Below are 21,278 nucleotides of genomic sequence, written 5' to 3' on the forward strand. Positions count from 1 at the left end.
GACTCTGGTATGGGAACTCATTAGATTCCCAGTGGGGATAATGGTATGTCCCGCCATGGAACCACCGACTTGACCCAGGGCAAGCTGTCTCATAGACACAATAAAAACACGTAGCCTGGCATTGGTCAAATGAATAAAATATTTGGTTGAAAATAAGAATGATTTTCAATAAAATGAGCGGTAAAAATAAGTTGCACAAGCACATCATTTCAGGACATAATCCAAATCAAATCCAACTTTATTCGTCACATGCGCCGAATACAACAAGTGTAGACCTTACCGTGAAATGCTTACTTATCAATGTTCTATATCTCAATATGAGTGAGCATTTGATAAAATACTGGTGTGGTTGTGTTCTATTTTGTATTAAAAACAGCATCCCTTCTACAGAACGCTTTAGAGAGCCTCCTTTCGCTCTCTGTGGACTCTTCTTAACCCTGCTGACACACATTGAGGTTTGCCTCAGACAAGCATACATGGCTATTAGTAAATGTTTTGGAAATGAGATAGACTATATGAGTACTTTTAAGATAATGAAACATCTCCATTAATTTCAGAAATTAACTACCACTATAAGCCACAGAAAGCTTTTTTTTATACCATTTCCCCCCCCTTTTATTTTCATTTTAGAGTGTATGTGATAGAATTGAATTGAATAGAGTATTTGTTTTAAATTGCGTCATAAAACATAATAACACGATAGTGACATGTTCCTTCCAACTCGGTATGATGTTTGTTTAAACGCAACCTGTGACATTTCGTGGCATTTTTTTCAAAAGGTGTTCCAAATAGCTGACCTCTGACTCAGTCAGTGAGCAAAGTAATTTCTAGTTGTACATTACATACTGTAAAACGTGTTATGTAGCCTAGTCATTAAAAGTGAGGAGAAGAAGTGTAAGAAGGTAAACAAATTAACTTATTTGACAGTGTCTGGGCAGGAGGGACATTCAAGCTAGGGCAGGTTTTTATGAATGGAAGTTTTTTCCCAACTTTACCTCTCTCTCTTTTTGTGAATGAAAAACAACAGGACATTCTAGTATAAAGGCTCTCTGAGTCCCAAGCTCTGATTGGCTGCCACTCCTCTAACTCCACCCATGGTTGCTAGGGACCTGGACAGCCTCATAGCCGATTGGTTCAAAGAGGGAACCTAGTTTTCATTCATAAATCAGGTCATTCATTAGGACAAAAGTAGAAATTCAACCCCTTGAAAGAGGAAATCAACCAATCACCCAAGTCATATGGCCAGAGCAAGCGTATGAAAGCAAGTCTATGTAGTCCAAATCAACACTCAAGTCTGGAAAATAATTGACAACACCCTTGATTTTTGGGGCATTTCCGAGCCAAGCTGATAACACACGGATCAAGCTTCTAGTTTGATTATAGAGCGAGAGTTATTTAGTTACCCTGTAAAGTCGAGACGCGACATTTGTTTTTTATTCTTCACATTATCCACAGTTCCATTTCCTCTCGCGTCGTTCGTGTAAATATAAAGTATAAGCTACATTTTTTGTAAGAAAAGCCTATTTTTTGTAAGTGCATGATCCTATAAAAATCCAATTTATTGGTTTTGCCTGTCGATTTTACAAATGAAAATTCAACATTATTAGGTAACACTTTATTTGGATAGTCCATCTGTAGATGCTCTACAGACTATCAGTAACATTTCAACTAAATATCTACTAACCCTAACCCTAGCTCTGAACATAACCTTAATCTTTATACTAACCCTTATTCCAAACCTAACCCTAACCGTAACCTTAGCAAGCAGTTGCTTGTCAACTGATAGGTTGTTGATAGTATGATCCAGGCTATCCAAATAAAGTGTGACCCATTATTTCCATAAATCCTGTATAAGCCATTTATAAACAACAAATAACATTTTAGAACTATAAGAGCAAAGAAGAGGCACATTGCATAGGCTTACTTGTTGAGATAATTTTGTGCGGTATCTGACGACTGTGCGAGATCTATCACGAACCAGCAGTAAAGGGTTTTTGTCTAGAAGGGATACAGCTTTTGTAAAAAAATGTATTTTCGTAGCAGGTTTAGGAGAATTTACCCAGCATGTCAGGATAATTGGGTTAAGGTTATGAAAAGGCTTAGGGTTAGCTATACCCCCCCCCCACCACACACACACACAAAATAACACTTTCGATGGCAATTTGACAAAGTTGTATTACATCTAGAGATGGCCGTTGTAAAGGGGGCAGCAGCTCCCTGAGTAAAAGCTCGCCATCGCTTCCCTCTGCATTTTGGGTGAATGGAGCTCATTATGTATGCAGCTTTCTCGCAGCTTTCTCGCAGCTCCATTCACAACTATCGCTCCTCTTGTCCCTCTTCCCTCTCTCCCTGCAGGCTGCGTGGATCTCATTCAACTCAGCCTAAATGACCACAAACGGTTAACGGATGGATTATAAAATGGATGGATATTTGGACCAGCAAGTGCCTTACACTTTAGCAAATGTACGTATGGATAAAGTAATGTATTTGTAAATGCGGTGCTCAGTTTTTAGGACTTGGCTACCGGGCTTTCTCTCTAATCGCCCTTTGCATGAGATTTGGCTGAAGCAATTGTGTGCGCAAAGAAAACTGTTTTCATTCGCTTCTAAACTATCAAAAGTTCTGCATAATTGTTTTACTACATAAACTAAATGAAAGCTTTTATTTTACACTGTTCATTAACACATTGCTTGTCTCTAGACAGGACATGTTAACAGTGTCCCCTAGCAAATGGGTTAACAATTTGAGAGGGCAAATGGAACTGTAGAGCGCGTTTGTGTTGCAACACTGTTGCAGTACTGTTGCAGTTTACGGTGACAAGCTGCGTTGGTATTCTGTTGTGGTTGTATTGGGTTGCTAATAGGTTATATGAGAGTAATTCTCAATGGTATTTGAAGGGACAATATTTGTTCAGTCTGAAATGAAAACAAAAAAAGAAAACCCCCAAAAGTTACAACTCTATAATAATAATTAGGATACAACTATTAATACAAAGTAGAATTATATCCTTTTAATAATGTAATATGTGATTATTTTAGTATTGATTGCCATATTGACTAATTACCTAAACCAATTAGTGAGCGTGGGAATGTTCTAGGTAGCCTATGACATCAAAAGGTAGGCTACATGTCATGTTTGTGTGTATTTCCCACTTCTGTAATATTTCTGATGCTTTGCAGAAGTCCCAAGGACATGGGCCCCTAAATAGACTGTTGATGGCTGCAAAAAGGAAATACATGGACACGGAATTACCCCCTCAGGAATCTGAAGGTAAAGTTAGAGTTCCAAAGGCGGCTCTCAATGTCCCCTTTAGGTGACACAAGTTTACCTCGTCAATGGTCTGCTTATCAAAGCATCATACAGATGTATGGCTCCTATTTATGGATTGATAAACATGACTTAACTTGATCTAGCCGACATGACCAGACCATCTTGTGAGTGAATGCTCTTTGACCTCGTCGTTCTGTGGTAATCATGTCGTTTTCTTCTTCTTCTTTCAGACCTCTTTCAGGATTTAAGCCAACTTCAGGAGACATGGCTCACAGAAGGTGAGACTGCCTGCAGCATTTACTTAAATTCGTTTTTTCGTTGTTGGATTAATTGCTATGTTTCAGTGAGAGTGGCAATGATAAATCATATCGCAACAGAGACTAGGGAAAGGTCAACAATATTTGAATATGTTAGATAGTATGTTTAAATATGCGTGTGATCTGTTGAACATTAGTGATATTGATATCCTGGAGGACCACCCTTGGTCAGACATATTAATATGGAAATGATCCATTACAAAAGGAGTCTGTTGACATAGCTGTGAGTGTGTTTGATCTCAATTTCTCAGTTGATGACTGCTAGGTTGATGAGAACACATACCACCACGAAGCAGTAATTAAATCCCTACAGACTTATTAATAAAGAGTGGGACTGAAAGAATGTACAGTATGATAATTACAATTAATTTGACTATTAGTCATGTGCAGGGGCACAACTTTGGTTTTAGAAGTGGGGGGGATGTTTTTTTACGAGTTACATTTTTTTGTTTTTTTAAACACTCCAGTCGGATAACATAAGCACTGTTGCCTCGTTTTATATCACATGCCAATGCTAAAACTGGGGGAGACAAAAATGTAATTCCAGAATGTGGAGGGGACCTGTCCCCGGTGAAATTTTCACCCCCTGGTCATCTGTACCAAATATTTAGTTGACATCAGGAAAGGCCTATTTTACTTTACTGTGGTGGTATTCAAACTTTTTCAGCACAATGTTTTCGACCAGAATATTTGCACAAACTTAAAATTGGTAAATTTCAATTTAATTGCATTTTCATCTCTTATCAAAATGAAAAGAAACCAATAAATACTCAATAAAATAATATTTTTTAAATTATCTTCTTGAAAAACGTTTTTATATTGTCCCATTCAATAATCTGTACTCTTAATTTTTTGTTCCCCAAAAAATGTAAATAAAATATTATTTACCCACTAGGGGTCGTAACCCCGACTTTGAATACCACAGCTTTAGTGAGTGTTAGACACACAGCACACAGGGTTGAGTAGCAAAACGTAGTTTCAGTGAAAATGTAGGCAAACGTAAAAACGTAGACAGTAAAACAAGGACCTTTTCACTTTAAGAGGTGAAGAAAGGCTCGGTGAGTTAAACATTATGTTGCAATACACATGGTCATTAGTGATATGTTACGACAGAAACATTTCCTTGGTGAACATAGACAGGACATGATAAGCTGTAAACATTCCCTATTTTGGCTGTGTTGGCATGTAGTGTCCTTGCGTGCCAATAATCCCAGCCAATGCAAACAAACAGCATGTTAGGCCCTTGTCACTAAAAGCACATAGCGATGAAATGGACCCAGGCAGGCATCATCAATTGTCAGCATTGTGGAGTTTGAAGGTACAATATGACGTGCGCTCTAAAGAAGCAATTATATGTTAGGACGGGACAACAACACTAAGGAATGACTCACGCATGTTTGGTAAATCTGGGGCCCAGAAGTGGAAGGGCAATATGTAACACTTAAACAACCTCTAAACAAGAAATGAAACCTGCTACAAAATGCCTGCCATCTTGAACCAGCCAAATTGATATCCTGTGATTTGTAGCAGACCTGGGTCAAATATACATGTATGCCAAATGCTTTCAAATACTTGAGCTTCGGTTGATTTTATTTGCATAATGGAGCCAATAGAAAAGTCCCCAAAAGTGCAAACTCCAAGCTGAATCAAGTGCACCTCAAATCCTTTCAGACCCGAGACTGGTTTACAGTATACATAATGTACATAACAAAACAACCAGATAACTTATGTAACATTCTTTTGTTTGGCTCGAGAGGGTATCTTATTGCCTTGAATGAACAGCAAAAAGCTCATCTCCATAAGTACATGTACAGGAGTCTTGAATTGCCAGTGCTGTGTTCATTGTAAAAGAGTAGTGGGTACACTAGTGATTACATGGGAGGTGCTTCCAGACTGTTGTTGTGCGGAAAGGGGATTTCTAAAGTTATGCATTTTTTTGCATGACTATCCCTAGACACAGCTTATCTGCTTATCTTGAAGTAACCATTTTTTTCATGGTAGAGGACAGTTCACAGTAGCATCCTTAGTATTGACCATGAGTCACACAAGACCAAAATCTATAACCAGATCCTGTGAGAAGTATTATTGACACAAACTACTTTAAGGAAGTTGTTGTGGATGCTTGAGTTGAGCTATACCTTTTTCACACTACTGAGCCGAGCTGTACTGTATTGGTCCGGTTACTCATCCACCATAATTGCTGGAACTGTGCTGGAAAAGCCAATGTGAAAAGAAACTACCCGAGCCAACACAGTACCGTTCGGGTCGGCACGCTAGCGTGAAAAGGGTTCAAGTCATTGAAATGGGCCTCGACTCTTATGAAAAATGATTGTTTATGATGCCCAGCAAACAATGCTCTCTTTGTATCTCGGCCTCGGGCACCTAATTCTCATGCAGCGTCAAACTGGCAAGTTCACACCACCACGCTCCACAGACAAAGACAGAGCCAGCACCAATAAAAGGGACAACAATGAGAACCATCCCAAAGTCTGATCCCTTTGATGGACATTCTATTTGTAGTTAGTCAACCATAAAGGTAACATCCATAGCAGAGCAGTAGATATGGCGTTCTGTTGTACTGCATCAACAGATTGCCAAGAGGAAGACTTGCTGGGCCATAGAGAGAATGAAAAAGCCCGAGCTGCCTGGGTGGAAGTCAGTGGCGTAACTATCGGTGTGTTATTTAACCCTAAATAGTAGCTTGTTTTTGAACTGTTCTGGCAGAACTCCTCTGTCCTGTTGCATTAATTAGAGGCCTATCATTGTGACTGATTGTGGTTGCAAGGGATTCACCCGCATTGTAAAAACTCGCTAGCTGGAGGGAGTTCTCTGCTGGAGAGTGTGGAAGAAATAAAGGAGACGGGAAGGTTACGAGAGGGAGGGAGAGAGAGAGAGAGTTCAGGTTCTTGTCACATCTTGTCATTGGCGTTTATGACAGAGTTCTATGCTCCTCCCAGGATCTCCCATTGAGGAAAAAAAAGTAATTCAAGGTGCCTAAAGTAAATAAAAAAAATGTAAAAAGGAAATTTGTCTTTGCTCATATAAACACATTTTCTGTCTTGTGCTGACTTGCATCTCAAAGCCTTTGACGAGGGTGTTCCTGGAAGCAAATCAGATACACACACACGCGCTCACGCACACACTCTCCCTCTGTCTCCCTAAGCACAGGGTTGTGCTCTTGTCTACGAGCCAGTCGCACTGACGCTCAGATATCCTTAATGTTTTCTTTCTTCTCTTCCTTTTTCTTAGCTCGATCCAACGGGTTCCATTTTAGACACGTTGAAACGGGTGGAAATGATTTATTGTTTGATCTGGTGGACTAAATATTGGCCTCTGCTCTTTCTCATAAAGCAGCTTTATCCTTCTCCTTAGGGCAAAAGTTAAAAGGGGTAATAGTATTACCGTATAGGAACAGGACGCAGCATTATATAAGAAATCAATGTCATTTATCTGAACATGCTCCAAGACGCCATCATCCGGTTTCCTCCTCACAGGAAGCGGTGCAGAAATACGTGAAAGTGGATTTGAATTTCCTATTTCCTCTTTTCGCTCCGTTTTCCCTGCTTTGTTTTGTGGACTGTTAGCTGAAGTGAGAGAGGGGGCCTTTTGGCTAGGTTTGGGCCTTTAACTTGGCTGGGTGATGTCACAGGCGCTGGCACTTACTAACTTTCTCTTTGTGGGTTCTATGATGTTGCCCTTGCTCTGTGTTTGAAGACAAAAGGGTTCTATGATGTTGCCCTAGCTCTGTTTAAGGACAAAAAGGTTCTATGAAGTTGCCCTAGCTCTGTTTAAGGACAAAAAGGTTCTATGAAGTTGCCCTAGCTCTGTTTAAGGACAAAAGAGTTCTATGAAGTTGCCCTAGCTCTGTGTTTGAAGACAAAAGGGTTCTATGAAGTTGCCCTAGCTCTGTTTAAGGACAAAAGGGTTCTATGAAGTTGCCCTAGCTCTGTGTTTAAGGACAAAAAGCTAAGTGTTGAGTAAATTTGGTTATGCCACATTTGAGGTTCAATTTGAGAGACTTTTTAATGTTAGTAAATGAAACTTCAGATTTGGTTACCTATAATACTATACACTTTCACTTTCCATATTCTCATTATTTTAAACCATTTTAGAGTGGAGAGGGGACATGTGCTTCCCATGTGGTGGCATTTTGTTTTCGTTCGTAAACCATCAACTTTTCCTAAGAATTGACGTGTACCATTACGTAAGTGCAAGACCAAAGCAATTAAAAGGCTTATGAAAAAGCAGGAACCTTTCAAATTGGACTCGTGCCTGTTGTAAAGGTTTCCAGACCTGGCTGCAGGCGAGGTTTAGGCCATTCAGCCACGGGTAGCGATTCAGATGCCAGTGTGCTCATGGCTCACTGGGTAAATTTGACCTTTTCACCCATTGGGACATTGGCAGTCCACTAATCTGGACTTCCTAACCTGTTTGTGTGGTTCAAAGTCCAGTGCTTGGGAGGACAATTGATATCGGAAATGTATTTGGATCTGAACATCTCAGCAAACAGAAAAGTACAATACTATCAAGCCCTGTTGCACCCATACATAATGGGCTGGTTTTACAAAACAACTGTGACAATTCAGTCAGATACGGCCTAGATGGTAGGATAAGGTTCATTTGACTATAATGTCAGTAATAAGATTGTAAAGTATGAATACATTAATATTTATTTCACCAGGTCCAGTGTTTCTGTAAATGTTGAACATTTGACATTTTTATGATAGAATTATTCAACAAAACATCACTCATTCATGCAGGTGGCCTTGTGACCAAGATCTAAATAGTGCTAACCTAAACTTGCCCTCAGCTCCCCCTACTTCTCTCTCAGTTCCTCGTCCTCCTACCACCTCTAGCTTGACCTTAAGAACAATATCTCAAAGGCTTCAAAGCAGGTGACGAATTCCAGAACACTTCACTAGCCGCAGAGCATCTAGATTGACCAAGAATGTCCTCTAGCTCCACTAAATGGGTGTAAGACCGACAGAAGACATCTGATTTCCTTCCTTGTTTAAAAAGCCTGTTTAGTCTGTCTGTGCTCTGTAATGGAAAGTACACAGACATAAGTAAACAACATGCACACATTTTACATGCCACTGACGTCTTGTCACAATTCACATCAATGAGGGCAAAACATATCTCTGTGGATATTTGGCCAGGATTTACAATGAGAAAACGATTCCAACTGAATGTCTTGAAATGGGATCCGTGGGTGGAGGAAAGGAAGGCAGCTCCACCTCTGTACTGATCCATTAATCACCACTTTGGTTCGATAGCTAGTCTGCGTGAGTGACAGTAACCCTGTCTCCACTGTAAGTGCACCTCTTAAGGTCTTAAATCACCCTGTGCTGCCATCGTTAGGCCTCATGTCAGAGCCGGTGGCATGTGTTCATGGATGCCAAGGGAAGTCAGGCCCCTCCCAATAAAATAATAATAATTTATCTTTATTAATTTTCCTTCAATTGGCAAGAGGCTGACTCTATCTCACCGGAGAAAGCATCCGAGCGAGCGAAACAGCACTCCTCTGTCTCTGTATTTGTAAGGCATCTATCTGATCCTGACTGGTCAAAAGAGTATACATTATTGCCACCCGTAGCATTTAATGCAAGGGAAGCCAGCGAGCATTTGGCCACCCTTGATCATTTTAAAATAAAATAATAGCCAATCACAGTTGAGTTGAATTGAGTGAGCTCAACTGTGAAAGGTCCTAGCGCACCAAAATAAAATTGTGAAAGGAAGCCAGTTTGGATTTGGCTTCCCTCAAATCACATCACATCGAGAGCAATACATCATTGACAGAAACAACTTGAATTGTTGCATCTGGTGGCTAGCTACTTAGCTAGCTAAAATTGTCCCTCTCCTAAATTAGCCATGGATGGTTATAGGGATTTGGACTTGTGGTTTTACTTAATTCTCCCAGTGGCCAATGATTATAACGACAAATCTGATACAACCATAAATTCATGCATTGTGCCCCTAGCCTGAGAGGATAGAAGTTCAATATGTAGCTAGATGTAGAAGCTAATGTTTACTAGCTAACGTTTCCCATAAAAAGGAAGTTAGGCTAGCTAGAGCGAGCAAGCATTTTTAGGCAGGTAGCCCAGGACAACAAAAAATAAAATTGTGTACTGTATAACAGAATCATAGACCGTTTCGTCAACATGAAAGAGAGGAGGATGGCATTGGCATTTCTCTACAAATAGGGTGAGTTAACATGTTTTCTCTACTTGCACGCACACACACACACACACACACACACACACACAGAAATCATAACAGCCACATCTTATTTAGCTTAAGTTGATTGGACTAAACTGTTTTTGGTATCTTTTAGTTGTCAATGTATTAGACTAAGCATAGGTGATTAGAGGATGTTGAAATGTTGAAGTTGAAATGGTGCTGGACTAGTGGAGGCAGCTCGTTTTCTTTGCGACTTATTGTAACTCTCCGTGGTTCTAAATCAATAGTTGTTTAATAGTCCAAAAATGTCAGAAACATTAACTTTCTTGACCATTCTGTAGGTCATGTAACTGTTTGTTACATGCAATATGCTTGGTGGACTTCACCAGACAGAGTTTGCTCTCCGGTTTTGTGATGAAACTAAGGTGTGGTTGAATTTATTCTGCCACCATGTCTTCTTATTGTCTCAGCCTTTAGGCTTATATATCACTGTAGCAAGGCATGTGAACTAACAGGTTATAGAGCAAACAACACAATTATCACAACACATAGGCTGTAATATGGCTTTTTTTCTGGCTTGGCTTCGCCAGTTATTTTACCCACGCACCGCTACTGGTCAGGGCATCGTCCTTCATACCAAAAGGAGTTATCAGAAGGGACCCAGAGTTTTTCCTGGTCAGGTCATGAGGTCAGGAAAAACTCCTGACACTAATTGAGGTCAGAACAAAAATTAGACACAGTCAATAGTCACAGTAACGATGCTTGACTGCGGTCAAGGCATAACTGAGGTTAAACCCTTCCAAGGCGCAGCTCGAAAGGTTAACGAATAAATCAGTGTTTGCGCCATCAAGACGTTAAATGCCACATGAAATGAGGAGAGCGAGGTAGCATGTAGCTGTGACTGAGTCCAACAGCTAAGCTTCATTCCCCCCTTGACTATGTGGTATTGATCTGTCGCTCATGGAAAAGTGCTGGCACACTGGAAAGTGTGGAAGTGAAGGTTGCTTGGCTGGACCCAGGCAGTGACTCAGGTTTCATGGCCAAGGAAAGAGTCTGATGAGGCCCAGCACCATGACCGCCAAGGACCATGGGCAGGTTGAGCTGAGCTTCCACACTCGCAAAGCTGCTGGACAGCATGAAGCACTAAGACTGGCTCAGTTAATGGAGAGATGTAGCTAGCATCAGACAGGCTAAGCGTGCATGCTAACGTAGTGCTCACTCGCCTAGAAAGGCTAGCATAGTGCTCACTCTCTCTAGATAAATTGACAGACCGACCACCAAGGCTAGCAAGGCTAGCTACATTATGCTCAACCCATGACATGACTAACGGTTTCTATTTCTTTTCTGATTTCAGCTCAAGTTCCTGACAGTGATGAGCAGTTTGTTCCTGATTTCCACTCCGAAAACTGTAAGAAAAAAATGCACGTGTCACTGCTAAGAATTCTGTGTGTGTGCGTGAGGGAGAGAGAGAGAAACTTAGATACGGGGTCAGCGTTGGGATGTTAAACTGTTCAAGGCTTGGGCGGGGCTACTGTACTTGTCAAAGTTACGGTAATCTTTGCCTGTGAAACAAAGCATTTCCAAGACACATACTTAATACGACCTACTCATCATGGGTGAATTTGGATGCTACTATTGTCCTCCTCCATCCATTTGCATAGTTATGAAAGCTGAATGGATCGGTCCAGGAAACCAGTAAAAGATCATTCAGAGTCCAGGTACAAAGATTCCCTTTTGTGTATGTCTGAGGTGTAAGAGGGGAAAGCAAATTCCCGTACTACACAACTGCGTGGCTAGTATTTGAATGGGTTTCCCTTTTTGTTGTGTGTCTAGACAATGGGGATTCAGGATCTGTAGGGGAGTGTGCGCTTTACAAACAGCGTCCTCCGTGCCCTTTTCATTTAAAGCCATTCATAGAGTTAGGCCCTTTTTACATTGACGAAAGTTGGAGATTCTCGAGAGGAGATTCTCGAGAGGTATCAAAATAAATTGTGAGACAGCAGTGCCACCAGAGACTCTGGGTTCGCGCCCAGGCTCTGTCGTAACCGTCCGCGACCGGGAGGTACGTGGGGCGACGCACAATTGGCCTAGCGGGAGGTTTTGGCCGGTAGGGATATCCTTGTCTCATCGCGCACCAGCGACTCCTGTGGCGGGCCGGGCGCAGTGCGCGCTAAACCAAGGTTGCCAGGTGCACGGTGTTTCCTCCAACACATTGGTGCGGCTGGCTTCCGGGTTGGATGCGTGCTGTGTTAAGAAGCAGTGCGGCTTGGTTGGGTTGTGTATCGGAGGACGCGTGACTTTTAGCCTTCGTCTCTCCCGAGCCCATACGGGAGTTGTAGCGAAGAGACAAGATAGTAGCTACTAAAAACAATTGGATACCACGAAATTGGGGAGAAAACGGGGTAAAATTCCCATTATTATTATTTTTTAAATAAATTGTGAGAATATATACTTATTAATAATGGAATTTAAAGCTGCGAATTGCTCACATCTCGACCGCTAGATACCTTCAGGGGTAGCGCACAAGCAGGGCAGTGTAAACAGAACTGTCTCATTGAGTCCAGCACTCCTACAGTAAAAATCATAATTGCAGAACAATGTTTTTGGAACAGCTGAAATGCAGACATTTTCCTTATATTTGAGACTTGTAATTATTGAGTTTTTACCTGAAATTGCAGTAACAGCCTGTTACATTCTACATTTGTAGCCGTAGCTTTAAGAAAAGTAATCTCAACAGTGTATCCCCCCTTGCTTGGCTACCCTGCACTGAGCCACTTTCCAGGCAGGAAGCCATTTGATCTAGCTATGCAAGCAAGACCTGATCAGCTCCAGAGGAAATGATCAACGTTTTAGTCGCAATTTGTGTTTACCTCATATAATGACTTCCATGGTGTTGATCAAATGAAGCCTGGTTTGCAGGGTTATTCAACCAGGGGGTCCGCAAAAAAATAATAATAATAATGTTTTTATGAATATCGATAGCAACAACAGAATAAACAAATGTAGAATTACATACATACAGCAGAAAAGCAGAATATCTTCTTTCTAATGTCAACTTTTTTCTTAACTCCTAATATTGAGCAAATTACACAGAGTTTCTACTGTCGTTGGTATTAAACTTCCTGGAATATCTGACATAGGCTTTGAAAAACCACCCATGAACATGCTACCACTGCGGCAAGTGCTGCTGGTAAGCTTTGTTGACTTGGACATAAATGTTTGCCAACACATGGCCAAATTTTTTGTTTAACCAGCTAAACAGCTGCTCTTAGCAAAACCGGGTTTGGAGTTAGCCTATTAGCTAGAAAGGTATGTTAAAGTTTACACTTCCTCTTCCAATTATAATGTGGGGAGGTCAGAACAATAAAAATATATATATATACCAAATCTATTAATTTTTAAATGTTGATTACCTCTCTCCTTGTCATTATCATTCTCACCTGAGGATAAGACAAGATGTGAAAATGATTTTTTGCAAACATATGATGGGGGACCCTGGGTCGCGGGTTTGCCTGGGGTGTGGGGTTCCCTGGGCAAGAGAAGGTTGAAGACCCCAGTTTTAAGGGAACTTTAATACGCTGATATTGTCATGTAGAACTAAGAGCTAGCAATCTAGCTATGGTCAGCATTCAGCTAACTGGTTAACATTAGTAGCTAGCTATTATGATGTAGATAGCTAATGAGAATACAGAAAGTATTTTGTTTAGCTTGCTTCCTAGCAAGCTCTATACAATACTATGAATGACACTGTATGATAATGCTACTGTATTTTATATTCGTATGAGAGAGGTAAAAGTTCATGTTTGATATGCTAACATTACTAGCTAGTGGTATCTTAGCTAACTGTGCTATTGTCTTACGTGCTAGGTACATTTAATGTGTGTACGAACAAGAAAATAAACCCTTTAATTGTCTGCACATGCTTGTGAATTGTTGCATTATTCAAGAGAGTAATATGCTCTGGATGCATTATTGAAGAGTGTAATATGCTAGGGTTGCATTATTTAAGAGTGTAGCTAAAATGTTTTAACTAAATGAAAAGTTGCTTGCATTGTTGAATAGTTTGCATGCTCACTGGCTAGTGTCTACTGTGATATTTATGGTAAATTTGAAGCTAAAAAGCAAGAATGTCACATTGCCAGCCATGTCGAAAGGTAAAGCAAGGATGTAATGTAAATTGAAAAATCGAAATACACTACATAGCCAGAAATATGTGGACACCTGCTCTTCGAACATCTCATTCGAAAATCATGGGCATTAATATGGTGTTGGTTCCCCCCCCCCTTTCTGCTATAACAGTCTCCACTCTTCTGGGAAGCCTTTCCACTAGATGTTGGAACATTGCTGCAGGGACCTGCTTCCATTCAGCCACAAGAGCATTAGTGAGGTCGGGCACTGATGTTGGGCGATTAGGCCTGGCTCACTGTTGCTATTCCAATTCATCCCAAAGGTATTCGATGGTGTGGAGGTCAGGGCTCAGTGCAGGCCAGTCAAGTCCTTCCACACCGATCTCAACAAACTAATTCTGTATGGACCTTGCTTTGTGCACGGGGGCATTGTCATTCTGAAACAGGAAAGGGCCTTCCCCAAACTGTTGCCACAAAGTTGGAAGTACAGAATTCGTCTAGAATGGCTTTGTATGCTGTAGCGTTTCCCTCTACTGGAACTAAGAGTCCTAACCCAGACCATGAAAAAGAGCCCCAGATCATTATTCCTCCTCCACCAAACTTTAGTTGGCACTATGCATTTAACCACTTTGCGGCTGAGCCGTTGTTGCTCCTAGACGTTTCCAATTCACAATAACAGCATTTACTGTTGACTGGGGCAGCTCTTTCAGGGCAGAAATTTGACTAACTGACTTGTTGGAAATGTGGCATCCTATGACTGTGCCACGTTGAAAGTCACTGAGCTCTTCAGTATGGACCATACTACTGCCAATGTTTGTCTATGGAGATTGTATGGCTGTGTGATTTTATACACCTATCAGGACCGGGTGTGGCTGAAATAACCGAATCCACTGATTTGAAGGGGTGTCCACATGTTTTTGGCCATGTAGTTTATCTTCACCAGTCTGCTCCTCAGACTCTCTTCCAATTTTCATCAATCTGAATAGGCCCTTATGGGTGAGTCCGTTCAAAATGATGACGAAGAGGACATTGGTATATTTAACAGAATTTTTTTTTGCAGAATTAACATAGAAATTTAAATGGATAAAGTCTCAATTAAACATGTTTTTAACATAATTTAAACCTGAAAATAAGTCAGAAGTTGTATAGTGTGAAACTTAGCAACGGAGTTCCCCCTGGCCCTGCTCAAAACCCATTAGCACCAGTGACACATGCCCAGTGAAACATATTGTTCCTGTCTGTGGAACAACAATGAGGAGGAGGAAGTGGCGATGAACCCTAGGGCACGCAAGGGTCATGTCTACTTAACCCTATGCTAACCCAGCCAATCACTGCCAGCTTGCTGCCCATGGTTGACCCTGGTATGATCCGTAGGGTCATTGGGGATTCACTTTGACAGGCAGCTCACTTATATGCAGTAGTCTGAGCAGAGATGGGCTCAGGTTGACAGACAGCACTCCTGCTAGCTCCTGCTGTTCGTACTCAATGGCCAGAACACTCTTTTGGGCTTCTCTATTCAACGTGATGGCAAGCTCCAAGTAGACAGGCTGCCATTGACATAAAGATATTCTTCTACGTGTTTGTGGTTGCGACTGGTAGCGAGTCTATTGAAGCCCCCTGCGGGTTAAATGAAAGCATTGTCTGTTCCCATACCCGGTTATGCATTATTCCATCAAACTCATCACTCTTCAGCCTTGTAATATAGTTCTAAACAGGTGAGTCAGATGTTATGGTAACTCAGAGTACAGGGCGCAAAGCTGGCAAACAAAGTCCTAACGTTTTCTGGAGGCCGTATTGAAAAGGCGCCACAGCAAATCAAAAGTTGTTTTCTGAGTCAGGTTGTTACCTGTATGGGTGTGGAAGATAGAGGGAAAGGGAGCGAGAATGACAGAGAGAGCGAAAACGAGAGAGCGAGAGGGATGAAGAGAGTAAAAACAGAGCGCCAGGCTTTGGGACACTGGAATGCTAGATGAAGGAGATGGGAGGAGGGGGGGGGGGACAATAAGTTATTGTGCAATACCTGCACATCTGGTAAATCTATCTGTTCCCTTCTCCCTCAATAACAGATAACAAGCATGCTCTGTCTGCAGAGTTCCACTGAGGGAAGGTTATGTAAACACATGTCCTTTACCTCTGAATTATACTGTGTATTTGATGGAACTTGACCTTCAAGCTTTAATACAATACATGTGTGTTCCTTAACATATGATTCACTGAATACCGTTATGAAATGAAGTCAATTCTAAAGACGGGGATGACTTTCAGCGATAAAGTGATACCTAAAAGGGAGGAGGTATGTTGACTTTTGGGGGTTTGACAAATCCCCCTATCTGATCTGTAATGAGGCTGTTGGATACTGACAGGCCCATTTGTTTTCAATGCATCTGGCTGCAGGGAGGGAACTCAGTCGATTGTCAAACAAATCTTCCACACACTGACTGTTTACTTAGTTTCTACATTTGAAGGTTTTTAGAATTGTCTAAGAGAGAATAAATAAGCCATTGATAAATGTGTTGTTACTGAAATACAAATTGTGTGGCAAGCAAGAGTTCTTTGGGTTCCGTTGGATGGGGAGCAGCCCAACAGACACATCCCATTCATACATTTTCTCCTGAGTGTAAGAGGAAGTGTGTCTCCCCCTCTCCCCATTCATAAAAAAAAGTGCTACAGTACTACGTTACCCCCTTTGTGACCCCCCTCTCTACGAGTGGATTCTCTGACCCCTCCCTCTTCCTGCCTCTGTACAAACTAAGCTGAGTTTTAAATCTGGACACCCCTAACTACCCCCCTCCCTCTCTCTCTCTCTCTCTCCTTTCCTCCCTTCTACCCTCTCTCTTTCTCTACACATTGAGTGTTCCAAGATGTGAGCTGATCCAGTCATTTCGGAGCTGTGTGGGCCGATTGTTTAGTTTTGGGCCTTGTAGTAATTATATAGGAAGTTGTGGCTGTAGATGCCGTTCCAGTCTTTTAGAGAGAAAAGGGGAAACAGAGAGAGAGAACGGAAAGAGAAAGAAAGAGATAGGGAGTGTAGTTGAGTGAGAACGCTCACAGCAGTTTGTCTCATCGGTAGGAAGCATTCTGCCTCGACATTCATTTTCAACCTTCTCTCTTGTTTGTGTTGTTGTGTTCCCCTGCTCACTCATTCGTTCAGAGCTGGCCCAATCAGTCCCCATTTGGTGCAGAGGGAGAGTAAATTGGTGAGTCTCTCCCTCTGCTCTCTCTCCACTCAAACGAAAAGAAATATGCAGCCTAGTGTTCTCAACTTTCCAAAATACAGCTGCTATGCAACAAGTCTGCAAAAACATCCAGGTGACTGCCAGATATGCATGGATACCATTCGCCCTGGGAGGACGATTCCTCTTCAATGTGTATGCGTCCATGCGTGTGTGTGGTTATATGAGTGAATAGGTCATTTCTCTCTACAAACACACATGCATCCTGCCCACCTACACATGGTACGCACACACACATACACACTACGCAAGCACACATACACACTCTGCACACACTTCAGCCCCACAGTTTTATGAATGGGCTGGTTGTGAGAGACTGGCTGAAGCAGCACATTGGGTCAAGGAGAGGGAATCTCAATTCATGAATTGGAGGGCCATTATTCTACGACTAACACTACAAAAAGAGAGGGAGAACAATGCTTTATCTCTTTACATTTGGTTTCTGCTAATGTAATCCCTTAAATATATTTTCCAAAAAGTGTCTTATGTCTTCTCGATGTAGGGATTTGAAAGAATCAATGATGTTTTCCCTCTTGTCATGCACATACTAACATAATACTTTTGCCACATAATACTCACTAAAAACGGGCTTCTATGGATGGAGTAAATGTTGATTCAGACCAGTCCTCCAGACCAGGGACTGTATATGTAGAGGGGGGTTGCATGTACGGGGAGAGAAAGGGGGGCTCGAGGAACTGCTGTGCTTTAACGTTCTCCGCAGCTGGAATGTTTTCTCTTTCTAAGGTGAGAACAGAGGAGAACAAGGAGGAGCAGATACAGGCAGGGATGAGGCCTAAAAATAACAGGCCAGTTAGTTCCACGTTGAGCAATAATACATGACTGACGAGAAACAAGGAGGGCACGTCAGCAAACCACACATGGCATCACAAAATAGCACCAGCGTTAATTGGTGATGCCATAGTTTTTGCCAAGGCAGGCAGCTAGGGCTATACCTCTATTTTCTCTTCTTGACTGAGTCAGTCATACCTGGGAGCTGTTCAATAGGTAGAAAACACTTTGAAAAGAAGTGAAACTGGGACCTGCACCTGAACTTAAGAACACCAGTAAGAACACAGATCTTCTATGTGTCTTACTAAACATGACCCTGGTTTGCTCATTGTTTACAACCGCCACATGTGACTTTAAGACGGGATGGCTGATGGCTGAGGCTGTGGTCTTGCTATAGTGACTTGCTGACAGAGGACAGGACGTGTGTGTGGAGTGAACCTAGTAGTGCTGTATTGATCCTAAAGATTCCCCAGACGGGGGAGGAAGAGTGGGAGGCGGAGGGATAGATGAAAGGATAAAGTGTGGATAAATCAGGAAAGGGGAGAGAGAGAGAGGAAGAAACAGAGAGATTGAAGGGAGCGATAGGGCGAGAGGATCTGTGGACGTGGCATGTGCTCTGATAATTACAGGGAGGTGTCCGGCCAGGCTTTCTACTACGACTGGATGGGAACAGTGCAGCACGTGTTCTATATCTCCAGTCAAGATAAGCCTGGTCTGCCCCCATATCTCCTCCCCTCCCCATCCCATCCCCTCCCTCACTTCAGCACTAGACAGATATCAGCCAGGTCACTGGGAGCTCATTATATCATTTCGGTAATGGCAAGGGGGGACGGGAATCAATCAGCACATTAAACATTAAGAGGGGGCAGCTATATTGGGGACTGAGGGATCGAGAGTGAAGAGTCAATATTGTGCCACATTAATCACACCCCTTGCTTTCTGCGAAGGAACGTCCCGCTCGCTGCCCATGTCCTGGGATGGGGATGTATTGTATTGTGTCCACTAAACAGCAATGGGGGAGAAAGATTTATAGACGGTCAATGGCCATTCATAAAATACCACTGCAACGCACTGGGGATGAAATGGACAATGGATGAAGTGTGATTAATCTAAATGTTTAAAGAGATACAGGTCATGTTTTTTGTCAATAGGAAGGCAATGGCCAACTTTGATTGAACTTAGATTTCAGTGTAGCCGCGTAAACTTTGATTCTGTATCACTGTACATGTTGTTATTTACCATGCTATTATCCACAACACGTCCTGTTGTCAGTGCTAATCGCTATTAGGTTCATTCATCGAGAAGAGGCGAAGTAGGTTAAGGGATCATTCTGGCGGAAGAGCTGCCTTTTTCTAAATCCTGTGTCCACTCCTCCTTGTCTTGACCACAGGATGGACATGACAGTCACATGCGCACACACATTCTGATTCACGGTACCGTCTCTTTACTAGCTACTCCTGAACTGTTCTAGTTTCTCATGCAGGTCCTACAGTCATATTGTCCTAAGGATATGTACAGTATGCTACAGTCATTGGTGGGTGACATTTCATTTAAAATATTAAGCACACGGGCTATGAAAAAGGAATTTCCACGGTCAAAAAAGGCAACCTGACAAAATGTTGAAATGATCTAGAAGTAAGAAGTGAAACTTGGATGATTGAACGTGTGACACTCCATACTCTGGTCACATGAACTGGGTTTCGTTCAAGTCCGCCACATCCTCTTACCCAAAACAACATCAAGCTACACCCAATAATATGAAACCAAAATACATCGAACACTTCCGTTTCTCTTAAAGCGTCTTGATATCTCTCACATAGTTAATCGGTTTTGAAGCAAACAAAGCCAAGGGAGATAAAGGGACCTGCCACTTCGCTTTACCTTCCAATTGCTTCCTGTTGATACTTCAGTACTGTCTATCTATCGTGTCAGGCTCATTTGGCAGGTATCTGACAACAATACTTTAAATATTCAAGGAAGTCAAGTCGTAAAAACAATATCTGATCAGAATGGGGGACCCGTAAATCAGATAGGAGAAACGAATGGTTAAATGGACCAAGCGTTGGCTTTTAAAGATGCCGAGTTGTCAGTTTGCCCATTGCTCTCTCTGCTCTTTCTGATTGTGCATTGACCTGAGAAGCACACATGTCCAGCACATGTTTCCATGTGCCAGTGGAGTAGCTGCTGGATTGTCTCTCTAGTCTCTCTAATGATGTGGAACACATTGAATCGTCGTCGTTGACTCGCCATCACACTGGATTTTCCACTGATGCACTATTACACTGAACAAAAATATAAACTCAACATGTAAAGTGGTGGTCCCATGTTTCATGAGCTGAAATAAAAGATCCCAGAAATGTTCCATACGCACAAATTTCTCTCAAATGTTGGGCAGAAATTTGTTTACATCCCTGTTAGTGAGCATTTCTCCTTTGCCAAGATAATCCATCCACCTGACAGGTGTGGCATATCAAGAAGCTGATTAAACAACGTGATCATTACACAGATGCACCTTGTTCTGGGGACAATAACAGGCCAATCTGAAATGTGCAGTTTTGTCACACAACACAATGACACAGATGTTTCAAGTTTTGAGGGAGAGTGCAATTGGCATGCTGACCGCAGGAATGTCCACCAGAGCTGTTGCCAGAAAACTGAATGTTGATTTCTCTACCATAAGCCGCTTCCAATGTCGTTTTAGAGAATTTGGCAGTACGTCCAACAGGTCTCACAACCGCAGACAACGTGTATGGCATTGTGTGGGTGAGAGGTTTGGTGATGTCAGCTTTGTGAATAGAGTGCCCCATGGTGGCGGTGGGGTCATAGTATGGGCAGGCATAAGCTACGGACAATGAACACAATTGCATCTTATCGATGGCAATTAGAATTCTTAGAGATACCGTGACGAGATACTGAGGCCCATTGTCGTGCCATTCATCCTCTGCCATCACCACATGTTTCAGCTTGATAATGCACAGCCCCATGTTGCAAGGATCTGTACACAATTCCTGGAAGCTGAAAATGTCCAAGTTCTTCCATGGCCTGCATACTCACCAGACCTATTGAGCATGTTTAGGATGCTCTGGATTGATGTGTACAACAGTATGTTCCACTTCCGCCAGTATCCAAACTTCACACAGCTATTGAAGAGGAGTGGGACAACAATCCACAAGGCCACAATCAACAGCCTGATCAACTCTATGGGAAATAAATGTGTTGCGCTGAATGAAACAAATGGTAGTCACACAAGATATGACTGGTTTTCTGACCCACGACCCTATTTTTATTTTTTATGTATCTGTGACCAATAGATGTTTATCTGTATTCCCAGTCATATGCAATCCATAGATTAGGGCCTAATG

The 21,278-nt window shown here is 42.0% G+C and overlaps 1 protein-coding gene across 2 annotated transcripts in view; it reads left to right on the top strand.

Annotated features, from left to right (window-relative positions):
* Positions 1-2,265: 2,265 nt before the first annotated feature.
* LOC112224162 (ETS translocation variant 4) overlaps positions 2,266-21,278 on the top strand; it is a 40,241-nt gene continuing 21,228 nt past the window's right edge. Inside the window, exons 1-4 of one of the 2 annotated variants that reach the window (XM_024387518.2) lie at positions 2,266-2,463; positions 3,180-3,270; positions 3,501-3,548; positions 11,122-11,175. In XM_024387518.2, coding sequence (XP_024243286.1) covers positions 2,407-2,463; positions 3,180-3,270; positions 3,501-3,548; positions 11,122-11,175 — 250 coding nt within the window. In that variant the 5' untranslated portion in view covers positions 2,266-2,406. The remainder of the gene's footprint in view (positions 2,464-3,179; positions 3,271-3,500; positions 3,549-11,121; positions 11,176-21,278) is intronic. The other variant, XM_024387520.2, reaches the window with a different exon arrangement.

This window comes from Oncorhynchus tshawytscha, linkage group LG25 (assembly GCF_018296145.1).
Source record: "Oncorhynchus tshawytscha isolate Ot180627B linkage group LG25, Otsh_v2.0, whole genome shotgun sequence".
NCBI classification, from domain to species: domain Eukaryota; kingdom Metazoa; phylum Chordata; class Actinopteri; order Salmoniformes; family Salmonidae; genus Oncorhynchus; species Oncorhynchus tshawytscha.